This window comes from Hypanus sabinus, chromosome 7 (assembly GCF_030144855.1).
Source record: "Hypanus sabinus isolate sHypSab1 chromosome 7, sHypSab1.hap1, whole genome shotgun sequence".
Taxonomy (NCBI): domain Eukaryota; kingdom Metazoa; phylum Chordata; class Chondrichthyes; order Myliobatiformes; family Dasyatidae; genus Hypanus; species Hypanus sabinus.
In genome coordinates, this window is record NC_082712.1 from 42,157,461 (window position 1) to 42,176,463 (window position 19,003).

Here is a 19,003-nt window from a genome sequence, read left to right on the forward strand (position 1 = left end):
TACGTTTGATGGCTCTGGACCTTTACTCGTTGGAGATTAGAAAAATGAGGTAGGATCTTATTGAACCTATCAAATATTGAAAGGCTTAGATGTAGTGGATGTGCAGAGGATGTTTTCTATAGTGGAGAAGTACAAGACCAGAGGGCACAATCTCAGAATAGAAGGTTGTCCCTTTATAACAGGGATGAGAGGAATTCATTGCCACAGATGGCTGTGGAGGCCGAGTCATTGGGTTTATTTAAGGTGGATATTGCTAGGTTCTTGATCAGTCAGGGTGTTAAAGGTTCCATGGAGGAGGCATTAAGAGAGATGATTAAATGGTGGAAGACTTGGTGGGTCGAATGGCCTAATTCTGCTCATAGTATCTTATGGTACAGGGTCCTAAACTGCTGCCCTTCACTTCATTTGCAATTAAGATAGACAAACCACCTTTTCCATCAATTTTTATATTGTGTTAACTCTCTATTTCCTGTGATTTCACTGCTCGTTCCTCTGTACATGAACATATAAGTTTTTCATCATTGAAAAGATTTTCTGTAGTACAGTTTTCCTGTTAATAACTCAAATTCCCACATTCTACTCCAACACACAATCTTTTTGCAGCTCACCTAACCTGTTTGAAAGTAAAATATTGCAAATGCTGTATGTGTGAAATTATGGTGTTGTGATGAAAGGTAATTAAACTGAAATGTTAATCTCTCTCTCACTACAGATGTTGCCTGACCAGAGTATTTACATTATTTTTTATTTTGGATTCTCTAAACTTATTTTATCTCTTTATGACCTAGATTTTGTCTCTTTGAACTTAATTTTCCCCCTTAGGTTTGTAGTGTGAATGCGCTTAGTAAAACTTGCTTTGACTTTCTGTTCTATATCATCTGTGTAAAATGCAATCACTTGTGTGGACTTCTGGCTTTAAAGTGTTTATTTTGTATCATATTATTTCAATTGGAACAGTTGATTTTGGGGTCCAGATTTTAATCTGTTTTCAGGAGTAAGGAGTTTGACAAAGAAAACTGCAGTAAAAGGATTGGAAGCTTTATGTTTTCTTGGATATCAGTTATCTAAACCCAATGCTCATAGGTGACACCCCCACAATGTACATCAGAGTGGAAATATAGATGCAGCCCCCTTTACAAAGGTAGAGAGTTCCTATGAAACCTTTCTTAAGCCAAAATGACATAAAATGAAGAACCATCAATTTATATGGGAAAAATTTTTGTAAAGGCGAAAATCCTCTTTGTAATGCGAAAACAGGTTGCTATCATAGGTCCTTTATAAGAGCAAAGTGATGTAAAGCGAACATTCGTAAAGCAGGGGACACCTCTACCTCTCTAGTAACACACACAAAATGGTGGAGGAACTCTGCAGGGCAGGCAGCATCAATGAAAAGAATAAACAAGGAATGTTTTGGGCCAAGACCCTTCATCAGTCCTGATGAAGACTTTCTCTTGTTTGTATACCTCTCTTGCATTTGTTCTCTACATTTATTCTCTCTCCTTTCTCTACTTATTAGAAATGTGTGTTTTTTTTTGTATTGAACCTGAAGAGCTCTCTGATCCACAAAATTACGTTATCAATCCTGATATAAATAGTGTTGAAAATGTGCATCTTTAAAATAAATTCCTTGTGGATCCCATGTTGAAGAAGTTATCATTGCTTACATCTGCAATCTCGATAAGAAAACTATTTGAAATGCTTGAATGTGGTATATTTTACCAGTTAGAAAGAACAAGCATTTTTCTGTCATCTTGGTTATGTATGATTGTGTACAGTAGTTACTTTTTTCCACTGGAAAGCCATGGGAAAAGTACAGTTTGATACCAAGTCCAATCCTACTTTATCAAAAGTAGAATTCAATTATTAAAGTAATATATTGATGTTTTAATCTCTGATCATATAGGGCAAGGTGACTGATCAGAAACTGTAAATGATGAGTTGCTTTTTATTGTAATATCTTGTAGTTTTGGGGGATTGTAGAGCCCAATTAGCTAAAGGGAGAGGGATGGTTTAAGTGAAGAGACTTTTCCTTCATTGTTAGAATTAATTTTCTAGGTTATGATACTCAGATTTATTTTATAGTTTAGGATGTTGATAAATTTTAAATTGTCTTATGAAAATGTATTAATGTATAACTTCACCTAATATAATTGAAGCTGCTTATATTGAAAAATCAGGCTGATTTTTCACATATGAAATGTAAGTGTGAAGCAGGTAAGCTGCAGTCAGCTGCTCATGCTGCACTAGAGCCAAAATGGAACTGCCTATAGGTGCTAAGCTGAGGTTTGAGTGGTACTTGCTCTGTAGTGCCCTCTTTGGTCTCAATTGGAGCTGCTGTTTACCTTGATACAATTGCAATCAGGATCCAGGAAGCTTTGCTTTTATTTGTGTTGTGTTTGTTCATAAATGTGCTATGGTTTTATTTGATAAAGATTAGTAGTAATTGTTATTAATCCTTACAGCTCCTGGAACAGAATGGAGGGATAGCCAACAATGCACTAGCAAGTTCAAAACCACATTGGAACAAGTCAGGAGGAAGTCTAAACAATATACATAATGCAGGTATGCAGCGTGTTTCTTAATTAAAGCAGGAAAGAATATTAATAATCTTCCTGGAGCAAAACAAGACCTTAGAAGTATGTGGTTTTGTAAAAACATGCACATTCATGTTTAAAGTTCACAGCTTTTTCTGACTGGTGACCAGCATCTCTCATCTTGTTACTAAAGAGGATTTGATGTTTAAAATCCTGCTGTCAAGATCATTTAGACTTGGGGCTGTATCTCGTATCTACAATTATATCACAGCCAGGAAGTTGATGTTGAAATTGGGTCACAAACAATTGCAGCTGATGTGGTGCCTTCATTTATATTTGATTATCTCATGCTCTATGTTGCTAATTAGTTCACATATTGGCATATATGACAGGCTCTGGTTTGTTTCCCTTTTGAACATGCAGAATTACAATGACAAAACATATCCAGAGAACTTACTTGGAGTTTATTGTATTGCATGGTATTGGGGGTATGGTATTGATGTAGATAGAGAATTGGTTGGCAGAGAGGAAGCAAAGAGTGGGAGTAAACGGGACCTTTTCAGAATGGCAGGCAGTGACTAGTGGGCTACCGCAAGGCTCAGTGCTGGGACCCCGGTTGTTTACAATATATATTAATGATTTAGATGAGGGAATTAAATGCAGCATCTCCAAGTTTGCGGATGACACGAAGCTGGGCGGCAGTGTTAGCTGTGAGGAGGATGCTAAGAGGATGCAGGGTGACTTGGATAGGTTAGGTGAGTGGGCAAATTCATGGCAGATGCAATTTAATGTGGATAAATGTGAGGTTATCCACTTTGGTGGCAAGAACAGGAAAACAGATTTATTATCTGAACGGTGGCCGATTAGGAGAAGGGGAGATGCAATGAGACCTGGGTGTCGTTGTACACCAGTCATTGAAGGTGGGCATGCAGGTACAGCAGACGGTGAAAAAGGCAAATGGTATGTTGACATTCATAGCAAAAGGATTTGAGTACAGGAGCAGGGAGGTTCTACTGCAGTTGTACAAGGCCTTGGTGAGACCGCACCTCGAATATTGTGTGCAGTTTTAGTCCCCTAATCTGAGGAAAGACATTCTTGCCATAGAGGGAGTGCAGAGAAGGTTCACCAGATTGATTCCTGGGATGGCAGGACTTTCATATGAAGAAAGACTGTATCGACTAGGCTTATACTCACTGGAATTTAGAAGATTGAGGGGGGATCTTATTGAAACGTATAAAATTCTAAAGGGATTGGACAGGCTAGATGCAGGAAGATTATTTCCGATGTTGGGGAAGTCCAGAACGAGGGGTCACAGTTTAAGGATAAAGGGGAAGCCTTTTAGGACCGAGATGAAGAGAAACTTCTTCACACAGAGAGTGGTGAATCTGTGGAATTCTCTGCCACAGGAAACAGTTGAGGCCGGTTCATTGGCTATATTTAAGAGGAAGTTAGATATGGCCCTTGTGGCTAAAGGGATCAGGGGTTATGGAGAGAAAGCAGGTACAGGGTTCTGAGTTGGATGATCAGCCATGATCATACTGAATGGCGGTGCAGGCTCTAAGGGCTGAATGGCCTACTCCTGCACCTATTTTCTATGTTTCTATGTTTATATTCTTATTAAATCTGAGATAACTGTCAAATCATCAAAGCCAGGATCACAGAGGTTATCACAAAGTTATACAGCACAGAAGTGCAGCCTTCACCCTGCAACATCCAAGCCGATTTTTTTTCCCCATCTACACTACAGTAATCCCATTTGCCTGATTAAGATCCTATCCTAATCCTTGGAGCTAGATGTACCAGCTAGTTGAATGATGTTGTAACAACAAACTTGCACTCACTGTTAGTAAGACTAAAGAGTTGATTGTGGACTTCAGAAAGGGTAAGATGAGTGAACAGAGACCAATCCTCATAGAGGGAGCAGAAGTAGAGAGAGTGAGCCATTTCAGGTTCCTGGGTGTCAGTATCTCCGAGGACCTAACTTGGATGCAACATATTGATGCAGCTACGAAGAAGGCAAGGCAGTGGCTATATTTCATTAGGAATTTGAGGAGGTTTGGTTTATCACCTAAAACACTGGAAAACTTCTGCAAATGTACTGTGGAGAGTATTCTGACTGGCTGCATCACCGTTTGGTCTGGGGGGAGGGGGCCGACTGCACAGGATTGAAGTAAGTTGCAGAAAGTTGTAAAGTTAGTCAGCTCCATCATGGGTACTAGCCTCCATAGTGTCCAAGGCAACTTTCAAGGAATGGTGGCTTAGGAAGGCAACATCTATCATTAAGGATCCCCACCACTCAAGACATGCCCTCTTCTCATCGTTACCCTCAGGAAGGATCCTGAAGGCGCACACAGAGCGATTCAGAACCAGTTTCTTCCCCTCTGCCATCCAATTTCTAAATGGACACTGATCCCATGAACACTAGTACTTTTTTAAACTTCAGTTTTTGCACTCCTTATTTTTAATTTAACTATTTAATTACTGTAATTCAGTTTTTTCTATATTTATCATGTATTACATTTTACTGCTGCAAAGTTACAAATTTCATGACATATGCCAGTGATATTAATCAGATTCTATTCTGCTGCACCTTGCCTTTTTAAGTGTCTGCTAAATGTCTCTGAAATGTAACAATTGTTCACCACTTCCTTTGCCTGTGTGTTCCAGCTAACAAACACCTCTTAAACAAGAGCTTTCCCTTCGAGTCCCTTTAAAACTCTTTCCTTTAACCTTGTACCTTTTGGTTTTGTTATCTCAACCAAACGACTCTGTCAATGCCTCATATAATTTCATATGCCCCTATCAGGCCACCCCTCAGTCTCTTTTACTCCAAGGAAAGCCTATCCAATCTATCTCCAGAACTAACGTTCTCCAATACAGGCAACTTCAATACTCTAATACAGCCTGACCAGAGCTTTGTAAAATTACAACATAATATCCCAACTTTTATATTCTCTGCCCTAACCTATGGAAGCAGTCACGCCATGTGCTCCATTCTCCACCCTATTGACCTATGCTCCCACATTAAGGAAGCCATGGACTTGAACCCTTGAGGTCTCTGTTCATCAACATTCCTGAGAGCTCTTCCAGTTATTCTTTATGCCCTGTCCTGTTCCTGTCTGATACCCCAAAGCGCATCTCCTGGCATTTTTGGTATTCAATTCCATCTGCCAATGCTTTGTCCAGTTTTCTACTTGATCAAGATCTTACTGTAGCCTTAGATAACTTTCCTCACTATCTACAACACCACCAGCTTTTTATGCCATTTGGAAATGTACATTATTCTCTGTTCTCATCCAAATCATTAATACATTTCTCAAACAACAATCTTCCAATACCACTGGTCAGAAGCTTCCTATCAGAAAAGTCTCTTTCATCACAACCCTCCATCTCTTAACACCTTTAAAATCTAATTAGCCAGCTGCTTTTGATCCTTATTGGACCAGTCTACTGCCTTGCTTTTGTCAATGTTGATAAAACTGGATCAATTAGTGCAACAGAATTTCCCTCACATAAAGCAATGCTGACCATTTCTGGCCAGCCCCTGCTTTTCCAAATATTCATGAATCCATCACTAAGGACCTTTTTCCAACAACTTTCCTACCACTGACGTTAGACTCATTGACCTGTGTTTAGCTGGCTTATCTCTGCTGCTCTTCCTAAATAAAAGAGCACCATTTGATATCTTCCACCTGTGGCTAACGAAGATCCAGAAATCAATGTCAGGATATCAGCTATTTCTTACCATAACAACCTGGGATATATGTCATCACCTCTGGAGATTAATGAGCCCTGTGAATCCCAGTACCACCTCCTTCTCAATATGGATTTGCTCCAGATTATCCATGCATGCCTTCCTGAATTTATTATCTTTTACATCCTTCTCCTTGGTGAATACAGATGAAAAGAATTTGCTTAGCATCTTGCCCATGTCACTACACTCTACGCATAGATTATATTACTTTGGCTATTTTAGGAATGTCCAATTTTATTCCCTTTTTGCAATTTTTTAAAGGTTAATTTAAAGTAACAAATAACTGAGGTTATCCTTGCAAGATAGAAATGCAATGATCTAACTAATTGTGAAAGGTGCTCTGAAAGAAATTGTTGAAAAGTTTTATATTGATCATTATAGACAGAACATTTGAGTGGCCCGGTGGCATTATAGTCTCACAGTGACAGAGACTTGGGTTCAATCTTGATTTTTGGGGACTGTTTGTGTGGAGTTTACAAGTTCTCTCTGACTGTATGGGTTTTCTCCCAAATCCCAAAGAGGTGTCGATTGGCTCGGTCATTTGGCCACTTTAAGTTTTCCCCTAATGTGGAGGTGAGTGGTAGAATCTGAGGAGAGTTAATGAGAATGTGGTGTGAATAAAAAAGAATGTAGAATCGATGTGAATGTATGGTTGAAGGTCAGTATGGACTCGGTGCTGGAGGGCCTCTTTCCATATCATACATGTCTATCACTCTTCTGGTTAATATCAGCAGTGACGAGAGAAATAAGCTGAAATGAAAAATTGTGTTCATGATGTCAAATTATATTTTGTTATGATGCAGGAGGAGGCATTTGGCTCATGGAGTCCATTGCTAGCTTCCAGAACATTCCCATCAGTTTAATTCCACTACTTATTTCCCCTGTGACCCATTCTCTTTCAGTGCCTGTCTCGAACAGAGCTCAGGTTTCTTTTGATTCTTCTCAAGCAACTGAGAGAGCATTGAAAGTTACAACTGCTCAAATAGTTTGATTAAGTAACTTTATCTTAACTAAAAGAACAAGAAAATTAGTAACTCAAGTAACTTTGTTTAACTAACTATAGATTTAATTCACCTTATAACTGCAGCTACAATTCTTGTCTTAATTCAGTTAAAAGAACAAAATTCAAGACGACTTTATTTGATTCTCCATGAATAAATCAAACACATGATTCATAGTAATATTCATCATCAATTAACAATTAGGAGCACTGCTTATATATTCTTAACCACTCAATCTTTACCCTCCCTCTCCCTCCCCCCCCCGCCCAGGGATCCCCATGAAGGGGTATGATGGCCACCAGGCACTGGTTGTGATCTGGCCCATGGAGAAGCTCCAAAAATCCCTTGAATAAACCTTACTATTATACTGTTCAGGGTGTCCCTATCTCCACTTAAAGTGAATAACAACTCCATATAAGGCAAGACCCCTGCTATGCAATTTACTGAAATCACAATGATTTCCCATAAACCCCTCAGACAGGCAAACCTGTGTAACCAGAGTCAAAAATGAACTGAAGTCAGCCATCTTCTCAACCTATTCAGTCAGTTTATGGCTATTGCATCAGAAAGATCTCTAATTCTGTTTCATCTTACCACAGTGGCCTGATTATGTTAGAGGCAATTAGCCTACCAGCATGTCTTTTTGATGTGGCAAGAAACTCATTCAATCACAGGAGAATATTCAGATTCCACACAGACAACATCTTAGACCTGCGTGCAGGGTTGGAGCCAGAAGCTGGAGCTGTTTCAAGCTGTGCCACTTGAGACATACAAGGCAGAGAATGGGGTGCTCTACTTACTGCTCAACTCATGTGTGCCTGGAATTATGATGAGCTGCTCTATTTTCAATCAGAATGATCTCTGTTATGAGAAGGTGTCTCTGACATGAGAATGAGGGCCCTTATAGATGTATTTAAGAATATGAGAAGCATAGATAAGGTAAATGGTAACAGTTTTCACAGGGCAGGGGAGTCCAAATCTTGAGGGCATACGTTGAGGGTGAGAGGAGAAAGATTTAAAATGGACCTGAGGGGCATTTTTATCACACAGATGCTAGTGAGTATATGGAACAAGATGCCAGACACATACAGTAGTATCATTTGAGAAGCACTTGGATAGGTTCATCATTAAGGACCCTCACCCACCCAGAAAATGCTGTCTTCTCATTACTACAATGGGGTAAAGGTAAAGGAGCCTGAAGACACACTCAAATGTTTTAAGCACAGTTTCTTCCCCTCCACCATCTGATTTCTAAACAGTCCATGAATCCATGAGCATAGCCTCAATGTTCCTCTTTTGCACTATTTATCTTTTTTGGTAACTTTTATGTACTGTTCTGTACTGCTGGCACAAAGCAACAACTTTTTCAACTTATGTCAGTGATGATAATTATGATTCTAGAGGGATATGGGCCAAATGCAGGTAATTGGACTAGCTCCGTAGTGGACTCACTGAGCTGAAGGGCTTGTATCTCTGCTGTACTGCTCTACGATACATCTGTAATTTCATTTAAAGTTATGAAGCAACAGAATGAAAATCCACATACAGGTACAAGAAAAAGTTTGTGAACCCTTTGCAATTACCTGATTTTCTACATTAATTGCCCATGTAATGTGGTCTAATCTTTGTCCAAGTCACAATAATAGAGAGCTTAATCTGCCTACACTAATAACACACAAGCAATTGTACTTTTCATGTCTTTATTGAACACATTGTTTAATCATTCACAGTCCAAGCTGGAAAAAGCATGTGAACCCTTGTATTGTTTTTAAAAACTGGTAGAGCTTCCTTTAGCAACATAACCTCCACCAAATATATCCTGCAGCTGCTGATTTGTCTTGGACAATGGTGAGGAGGAATTTTAGACCATTCCTTCATACAAAACTATTTCAGTTCATCAATATTTCTGGGATACCTTGCATGAACAGCCCTCTTCACGTCATGTCAATTGGGTTAAAGTCTGGACTCTGACTTGGCCATTCCAGAACACAAATTTTCTTATTTTTAAACCATTCTGTTGTTGATTTACTCTTGTGTTTTGGATCACTGTCTTGTTGCGTCTTCCAATTTCTATTATACTTTGGTGTTTATTGCGACTGAATGTTGGCACTTGTATTTTGGACTTGGGTTTGTTGGGATGGGGCACTCGTTCTGGGTAGTTCCAGTTATCAAGCTCCAATTATTTTAATTTATTCCATTTAGTCTGGACATCGTAGTTCCTTAGGTTTTGAGTTCACTTTGGGTAGATGGGTGGGGAAGATGGATGTTTGAAATAAATTTTGATATGTCTGTCAGTCATGAAGAATTTCTCCTATTTTAACCTGTAAGTTAACTGATCCACATCATTTCCCTGGGTGCTTGAGTTTAGTGAGCTACTGCTTCAGTGACATACATTTGTGAGTGGCAGTAAGGAGGAAGCCCAACAAAATTGTTGCTTAATATGACCCCATTAGATATCATGTTGATATTTATCCAGCTGTGGTATGTGCTTTCTAGATTTTGTATCTTCTGCCCAATGGGAGGTGGGAGAGGAGAGAATGTTGAGATTGAGTGGGATCTTTCACTATGCTATCTGCTTTACTGAGGCAGCAAGGTCGAGTTGAAATATTTCTAGTCAAATTTGCTTTACAAAAATACCCTTGTATTTTTTTGTACCTGTATTTTCTACATCACGAGATGGTAGCGTGTAAGGCTGCAGCAGCCACTCGGGCTCCAATCAGTAGTGAAATTTCTTGTCCTATTTGTCTTTTCTATGACTGAAAAACACTGCAGAACATAAAGAACAGTAAATCTGTAGTTAGTGAGCGGATAACAAAGATGCTGCATGGTTATTGATGAATGCGGGGAGCGAGCTCACACTCCATTCCGCAGTCTACTGAAGGTGCTCAGGGAAGCAGTGTCCTCAAATGCAGAAGTGTGGTAGGCGCACCAGTATTAAAGTGAGATTTGAAGCAGATCTTGCAGGCCCACGCTTCTGTCGATTCTATCTGCTAATGTCAGTCACTGGAAAATAAACTGGATTGCATGCATCTGCATCTGAACTAGCAAGAGATGAGGGACTGTTGTACACTCATCCTGACAGAAATATGGCTTCAGGACACCATTCCAGACTCTGCCATCCAGCTAGAAGATCTAATCTCCTTTCTGGATGACAAAAATACATGAACTCCGGAGGTGGTATATGTGTCTACATCAATAAGAGGTGGTGTGTGAATGCCTCGGTAGTATCGGGCCACTGCTCATTAGAGATAGAATTTCTAATGAAGTGATGACCAAGTTCACTGTCATTGTTATTATTGCTGTTTATACCCCCCCCCCCCCCCCCCCCCCCGCTGTCCTCATGCTGGGGAAGTGCTGCAGGAGTTCTACTGCACAATTTGCATCGTCAAAGCCACTCACCTTCATTGTTGCTGGTGTCTTCAATCATGCCAACTTAAAAACAATCCTGCCAAAGTCTACCAGCATGTCAACTTCGCAACCTGAGGAGAGAATATATTAGACCTGGTTTATGTCAAATTTCATGGTGCTTACAAGGCTATCCCCTGCCCTTACTTTGGATATGCAGACCACATATCCATTTTGCTAACCCTACATATAGACCAGTGGTTAAACCGATTAAACTGGTCAAACCAGTTCTTGGGGAGATCAGGACCCAGCCAGAAGGTGCTACCTCAGTGCTGCAGGACTGCTTTGAAAGCACGGACTGAAGCATATTCAGAGAGTTGACTACCTATGATTATCATGTCAATGTTAATGAGTATGCAGGATTGGTGAATAGCTACATAGGAAAGTGCGTTGAGGACGTTACTGTAATTAAACAGAACACTGCCATGGCAAGCCAGAAACCATGGCTGGCTGCAGAGGTTTGTGCACTGCTGAGGAATCAAGGTATTGCCTTCAGATTTGGGGGCAGGACGACTCTAAGGGTAGCAAGAGCTGCACTCTCCCATGCAACAGGAAGGCAAAACATGAGTATGCACAGAAAATCCACAAACACTTCTGTGACACCAGTGTTTAAAGGGTCATGTGGCAAGGTATGCAAACCGTAACCAATTATAAGACAACCCTGCTCATAAATAATAGCAGTGCCTCCCTTCCAGAAAGGCTGAATGCTTTGTATGTATGATTTGACCAATTGAATGAAGCGACATTGAGGAAAGACTCCTCTCTTCCTGAGGAATGGGCACGCTATTTAGCCACAGCTGAAGTGAGGAGGAACCTAGCCAGGATGAACCCACGTAAAGCTGCAGAGCTGGACAACATACCTGATCTGTTGCTGAAGGACTGTGCAGAAATCTTTAATATCTCTCTGAAACAGTCCACTGTCACTGCAGGCTTCAAGGCAGCCTTAATCACTCCAGTGCCCAAGAGAGCAATGGTAACTAATCTAAATGATTACCCCAGTGGCATTGACTTCAGCAGTCAAGATGTGCTTTGAGTAGCTGGTAATGGATCATATAAAGTCCCAGCTTCCAGCTACGTTGGACACTTTCCAGTTCACATACTATTCAAGCCAGTCCACTGATGATGCCATTGCCTTGGCCTTCCACTGCACCCTGTCCCACCTAGAAAATTGTGTCTTGTATGCCAGGATGTTGTTAATTTACCTCAGTCTAGTGTTGACCACAATCATCCCTCAGAAGCTGGTGAGTAAACTGTCCTCGTTGGGACTCAACACTCCTCTCTGTAATTGAATATTGGCCTTCTTGATGGAAAGACTCCAGTTGATCTGAGTTGGCCTGCAACATCTCAAGCTCCATCACACTGAGTACTTGTGCTCCCACCCCCCTAAGGTTGTGTGCTCAGTCAGCTGCTGTTCACACTGCTGGACTCAAAACTGCACTGCCAGAGTCAGCTCAAACTCCATCATCAAGTTCACTGATATTGCAGTAATTGGTCTCATCAGCAACAATGAGTCGGCACACAGAGAGTCTTGTCAAATGTGTGAGAACAATAACCTGAGTCTCAACTTGGACAAAACAGAAGGGATGATTGTGAACTTCTGGAAGGCACCAGTTGATCTCTCTGCATTGCCCATCAATGGTTCTGCCGTGGAAGAGTGTGAACACCACAAAGTTCTTTGGTGTGCACATAACAGATAATCCAACCTGGACCCATATCACGTTCTCACTTGTCAAGAAGACATAGGATCATCTACACTTTCTGAGGAACTCCCCATCCCCATTCTGACAACTTTCTACAGGAGTGCTATTGAGAGTATCCTGTCTGGCCACATCATTGTGTGGTACTGAAACTGCAAGGCATCAGATTGCAAGACCCTACAGAGGAAAGGAGAAGTGATGAAAGGATTATTGGAGTCTTCCTACATTTACTGGGAGCGTTGCAGACAAAGAACCTAAAACATTGTTGAGGATCCCTACCACCTATCCCACTGTCTCTTTGACCCACCACCGTCTGGAGGGAGGTCCAGAACCATCAAGGCTAGGACTGGCAGACTGCGTATCAGCTTCAAATAAAATAATATTTTGGTTTATATGCTGTATGTGATATATGTCGTGTGGTTGCATCGTAGTCTGGAGGGATATTGCTTAATTTTGTTGAATAAGTGTATGGTCAGATAACAATAAACTTGAACTTGTAAATAATAATGACATAGGATTCCAGTTGTAAGGAGGAGACAGTTTAAAGTATGACCATTTTGTAAGTATAGTGAGTCTTCAGACTTAATCTATGTAAATTGTATTAATCATACAGTGCAGGTTTGAAATTATACTGGTTTGAAGTTAAAATTTAAAAAAAATGTATTATTTAATTTGTAGTGAATAAGAATGGAAGGTACAGGCTAATGAAGACTGAATCCTGATGGATTAATTTTTCATATATTCCTTAGGTGTTGACAATGATATACCGCATCCTGGAGGGTTGTTTGATATCCTCAAAGGTGGCACGGAACGGTTCCTGACGAACATCAAGGATACATCCTCAAAGGTGATCCAGTCAGTTGCCAAGTAAGTAAAGATGAAGATGGAGTTACATTTGTGTCTGTTCCATCGATGCACCACGATTTAGAGCAAGTGTACCATGGAGTGTGTGATCCGCAGTCACAACACGTGCTAGGCTGTGCTCTTCTGCAACACATTAAGAAGAGTACAACTTAGCACATGGCATCACTTGGAGGGGTATTTTCTAGGCAGGCTGCAAGTGAGATCCTGTGATCCACAGGTGTGCTATGCATTAGTATCTTGGTGTTTGTGTATTCAATTGTTCCACATCCACAAAGTAGTAAAGTGCAGTACTCCAATGAATTGCTGGCTGTATTCTTAACATGGTGCTCACAGACCAGCACATAGGAAGTGTGATAGCTCAAAATTTGTGTAATTACACTTTCAGTACTGGAAGAACTACTGGAAAAGCCAGGACTACAAGAGCTGTCATACCCTGCTTTAATTCCTGTTTTAATTTCAAATTGCTGGAACTCGGGGTCAATAGTATTATGTCACATTCTATCGTTTTTTGAGTTCATTTCTTTTGGATCACAGAATTTAGAGACCCAGATAGAAAATTTATCATATATTGCATTGTATGGCTGCCGCTAAGTTAACAAATTTTGTGACATATGCTGGTGATATTAAACCTGATTCTGATTCTAAAAGGAATTGCAGAAGAATATATTAGTTTAAAATCTAGCATACAAAAAATGGTCCCATAGCCTTTGTCCTTCGAGACAGATGCATACCAACCACCACAAAAAAAGACAATAAAGCCAATAGGTATTGCTTTATTATTGTAACATGTACAGAGATAGTGAAAAGTTTGTCTTGTATCCTGTTCATACTGATCAATATCATTACACTGTACATTGAGATAGATCAAGGTAAAACAGCCTTGTAGAATAAAGTGTAAAAGCTACAAAGAAGTGCAGTACAGGTAAACAATAAAGTGCAAGATCATAATGAGGTAGACTGGGAAGTCAAGAGTCTATCAAGTGTATAAAGGTCAGTTCAGGAATCTGATAACAGTGGGGTAGGATCTGTCCTTGAGCATGGTGGTAAGTGCATTCAGGCTTTTGTATCTTTTGCCTGATGTGAAAGGGGAGAAGTGAGCATTTGAGCAGCTTGGGTACGCAGCTGGGGCATTGTGTCAGGAATGAAACGTAGAAACTGCAGCATCCACCGAGTCATACTTTGCCTTGAGTGTGTCACTACATTGGAGTTCAATCAGCTCCATTTGTATGTTGGTTGGTGCGCTTTCCACGTCAGCTGCAAATGGATTACTGAGCAGTTCAAACCTGCTTTTTTGGGCTTCAAAGTCGGCAAATCGCCGTGTGAAGTCGGAACCAAGTATGCTAAGTTTTTCAGCAAACTTTGCACGTGGGAACACTGTGGCAGAAACCTGCTCTTTCATAGATTGGCAACATGGAAAATGGCTCAATCTGCGTCTCCCACAGGCGCAGCTTGGTTTCAAAAGCCCTCACTGCAGTGTACATGTCTGTGATCACATGACCCCGCCCCTGAAGCTGCAGGTTGAGCACATTGAGCTGGCTTGTGATGTCACACAGAAACACCATTTCACAAAGCAACTTTTTATCCCGGAGCTCTGTTGTGTCTTTCCCTTTGCTTTCCATGAACTGACAGATCTCTTCATGCAACTCGAAACATCTTTTCAGCACTTTTCCTTGGCTTAACCATCGCACCTCTGTGTGATAGGGCAAATCATTATATTCTGAACCCAACTCCTCCAGAAACGACTTGAACTCGCGGTGATTTAAACCTTTGGCTCTTATGAAGTTAACTGCTCGTGTTATGGTGCTCATTATATGTTCCATTTTCAAGGCTTTGCCACACAACGATTTCTGGTGTATGATGCAGTGATAAGCTGTCAGCTCACCTGCGCCGTTTTCCTCCCACATCTTCTCCCGGATCCTGCCCACCAATCCACTCTTTTGACCACACATCGCGGGCGCTCCATCTGTCGTCAGTCCCACAAGTTTATCCCAAGGCAGCCTCATTATATTTACACATCTGGATACCTCTTCAAAGAGATCTTTTCCAGTAGTTGTGCCATGCATTGATCTTAATCCCAAAAGTTCCTCTGTTACACACAGACTTGAGTCCACTCCACGAATGAAAATTGACAATTGGGCAGTATCAGAAGTGTCCCTGCTCTCATCCACAGCAAGGGAATATGCGACGAAATCTCTTCCCTTCCCCACCAGCTGTTGTTGTAGATTGGTGGCAAGCTCACATACACGGTCAGCAATGGTGTTTCTGCTCAGGCTCACATTTGAAAATGCTTGCCTTTTATTTGGGCACACAACGTCGCAAACTTTCATCATGCAGTTTTTAACAAATTCTTCCTCGGTAAAGGGCCGGGCTGATTTAACGATCTCTGCTGCCACAATAAAACTAGCCTTTACAGCAGCCTCACTTTGTGTTTTGGCTTTTGTGAACATAGCCTGCTGTGACGCCAGACTTCTTTTCAACTCTTCTACCTTCTGGAGCTTCTGTTTCTTGTCCAGATGATTGTATTTGTCGTGGTGTTTCATTTTATAGTGTCGTCTTACGTTATATTCTTTAATTACAGCCACACCGTCTCCGCACACAAGACAAACAGGTTTGCTCTTTATATCTGCGAACATATACTCTGCCTCCCACCTGCCTTGAAAACCCCTGTTTTCAAAGTCCACCTTTCGTTCAGCCATTTTTGGGGTGAGGGATAGCTGAAAGTTGATCACACGTGACTAGCGCCATAAGGATGCTGATGAGAGAGTAAGGCAAGCGCGAGCAATGCACTGGCAGTGCATTGTGGGATTTGTAGTATTAGTGGTGCATGCAATATACCGGTGGGCCAGCTCTAATAGAAAAAAAATTTATTCATTAATAATATTCAGGAAATAAACCAGGGAAACCGAATAAACACTAAAAACCCTGAAAACCTGGTACCTGAATAAACTCAGCATTAGCCAGATCATATGCCATAGGTGCTTCGATTACTGGGGCCAGCTTTAATAGTAATTGGATATTATCTCGCGGGCCAAAGATAATTCCACTGCGGGCCGGATTTGGCCCGCGGGCCTTGAGTTTGACATATATGGCGTAATCACTCAAAGAGTTGAACTGTACGTGCATGTAACGAGAGCTGTATAACTCATCTCCTTCTACCTTAGGCCACAAACTTATCAATCACTCCTGCTGTGGACACTTACTGGAGGTCCAAGATCCATATGCTCCACGACCGCTGGACTAAGTGTATAAATGTAGGAGTGGACAATGTTGAAAAATAAATGTGCTGGGTTTTCTAAAATCGACTCCTTCTACCTTAGGCCACGAGCTTATCAATCACCCCTTGTACACATTCAGATTTCCTTTTCGCAAGACTGCTAGCCAGCAGTGGAAGCTGAAATTGAGAGTGACAAGCATTCCCCACAATGCCACCACACTAGACACAACACAACAACCATTTTGACATGGTATTAGTAGTGATTACATTACCAGTGACCTGGGTTCAGTTTCCACCACTGCCTGCCTGTAAGATAGCCTGCTGGACAGGTTCTCCCTGTAACTGCTTGAGTTTCCTTCTGATGCTTCGGTTTCCTCCCACAGTTCAAATATGTACAGTTGGTATGTTTATTGGTCATTGTAAATTTTCCCATGATTAGGATAGGGTTAAATTGGGAGATTACTGGGTGGCTCGGCTGGAAGGGCCTATTCAGTGCTTTACCTCAATAAATAAAAATGTATGTGGATACAGAGGAAATGCTGAAAAGATGGAGCTTAGTTTTACATTTCCTCTTTTTTTATGAATGATCACTCTGTTTCTATTCATTGATGTTAGCCAGGACAACAGATCTCACATTAAAAATCATTGTTCTGATTGTTAAGTCAATCAAGAGGGATAAATATCAACCTTAAGGGATAGCCAGGTTTCTGTTTGTTGTCCTAATTTAATGACAACTCATTAATGAAGCTGCCTTTCTCTGGAGTTTGTTGTTTGATTCAAAAATACAGAAAATTAGTTTGTCTAAAATAAATGCCATTCATGCTGGGTGGCCAATTATTTTGATATTTTAATTTTCCTTTTCAATTTGAATACTTTTTCCCAAGATTTCATAAAAAGAGGTTTTGTTATTGATGAGTTGTTTACACTTATCAATTTGATTTCCTATTGGGAATGTTGTTCTTGTCACAATGAGTATTCATTGCTCCATTTCTGTTTTTCTCAACATCTCTTTGCTTCTCATAGCAATCCCAGGTAAATAAACTCAGCTGTTTGTGTACTGTTAAGACTTTGTGTGATTTGGGTGTCAATTTGCTGTGAAATTCAGAGTAGAGTGTTTTTTGCATGTTGCTTTCATAAAGGTTACAACATAGTTTAGATAACTTCTATTTTGTAGTAGGATGAGTGCTATTTAAATGAGAAAGAGTTGGGAAGAATTTCTTAAAAGATATCACTCGAATGGGCAGGGCTTAGCAATTTTCCAAAATACCGATTGATCTGAAATCTTCCTGCTACTTCTCTGTCATTTTGCATAAGTTGGTTGTTAACCATGTGTGCTACAGTTCCCAGGGATGTCATTGTGGATCTATGAGAAGGATGCTGGGTTGAGTCTCTTTGGCCATTGCTGGTGATCCTAAAATGAATTTCCGGTGCTCAAGTGTTTGAGGTGAAGTCTTTACTGGGTTTAGGCAGATCAGCCTTCAGACCAGAATCTTCGTTACATCCAAACTTTGCTGAGTGACAGCTCTTACTCTTTCTTTTGCTGTGCTCTGTGGTGTCTTAATAAATGAGCCCAATCACCTTGTATTGGATCATTGACCGCATTCATTTAAATTGGGATTTGTAGTCTGCAGAAATATTTGTAAAAGATGCATGTTGATCTGGTGCTATAGTCAAGTTCTAGAGGCTGAAAATTCATAATTTCTAAGTGCTTTAATGTCATATCTTAAAATATTGATATCACTTATAATATTTAAATGTATCACCATATGAGTGATTTAAAACTATTAGGTTTACTCCTGGTTTTAATTGGAGATGAAGCTATGCTCCAGTATTGCCTGTGTCGAGGAATATTTCAAGGCATGGCCTCTGCAGTGTGCTTCCTGAGGGTTAGTTGTGATTGATTCCAAAACCTGTACATCTGGCTCTGGGGTGTGAGGGCAGTGACTTTGACCAGTAGGTTACAACCAGAACTTTCCAGCCCATTATGTTTGTTTAGTTCATCTGCTTTTCAGGAGTGAGGAAGGGAGTGATCCTAACTTCTGATGTTGGTTAGGACCATTCGAAAGCCTGAAAGCCAGGGCAGCTTTCAATAAAATCACACTCTTTTATTTTAGCATTTACAGCTATAGGTTCTCAGTTACTTAAGTCAAATGCTCAAATAATTTCTGTCTTGGAGTAGCTTCAGTTTAATCTTGTTCGTTGATGAGTAGTAACAAACACAACTTTAAAATTGATTTTATGGAAGACTTTTTTTGTAGCTAAAAAGAATAGAAATACATTGTTTCCTTTGACAGTTTCACAGAGGATTAATTGTACTGAGATATCATTTTATAGAGTTCGGATCTACCTATAATACCAAAGGAACCAATAATTTAATGTGTTGAGAATTATTTGTATGTGGTGTGATAGGAAGTATTTGTGACTAATTTTGCAGGAATAAAATAGAAGATGAAATGTTTAAAAATAGATCTTTTTAAATTGGAATAAAAGGGAAAATATTGGGACTTATCAGCAGGCTTGGAGGTGTTTGAGAG

At 40.4% G+C, this 19,003-nt stretch overlaps 1 protein-coding gene across 4 annotated transcripts in view; it reads left to right on the forward strand.

Moving 5' to 3' along the window:
• gak (cyclin G associated kinase) overlaps positions 1-19,003 on the forward strand; it is a 143,251-nt gene that overhangs the window by 47,813 nt on the left and 76,435 nt on the right. For all 4 annotated transcript variants that reach the window (XM_059974607.1, XM_059974609.1, XM_059974610.1 and 1 more), the window contains exons 10-11: positions 2,463-2,562; positions 13,141-13,258. In XM_059974607.1, the coding sequence (XP_059830590.1) occupies positions 2,463-2,562; positions 13,141-13,258 (218 nt within the window). The remainder of the gene's footprint in view (positions 1-2,462; positions 2,563-13,140; positions 13,259-19,003) is intronic.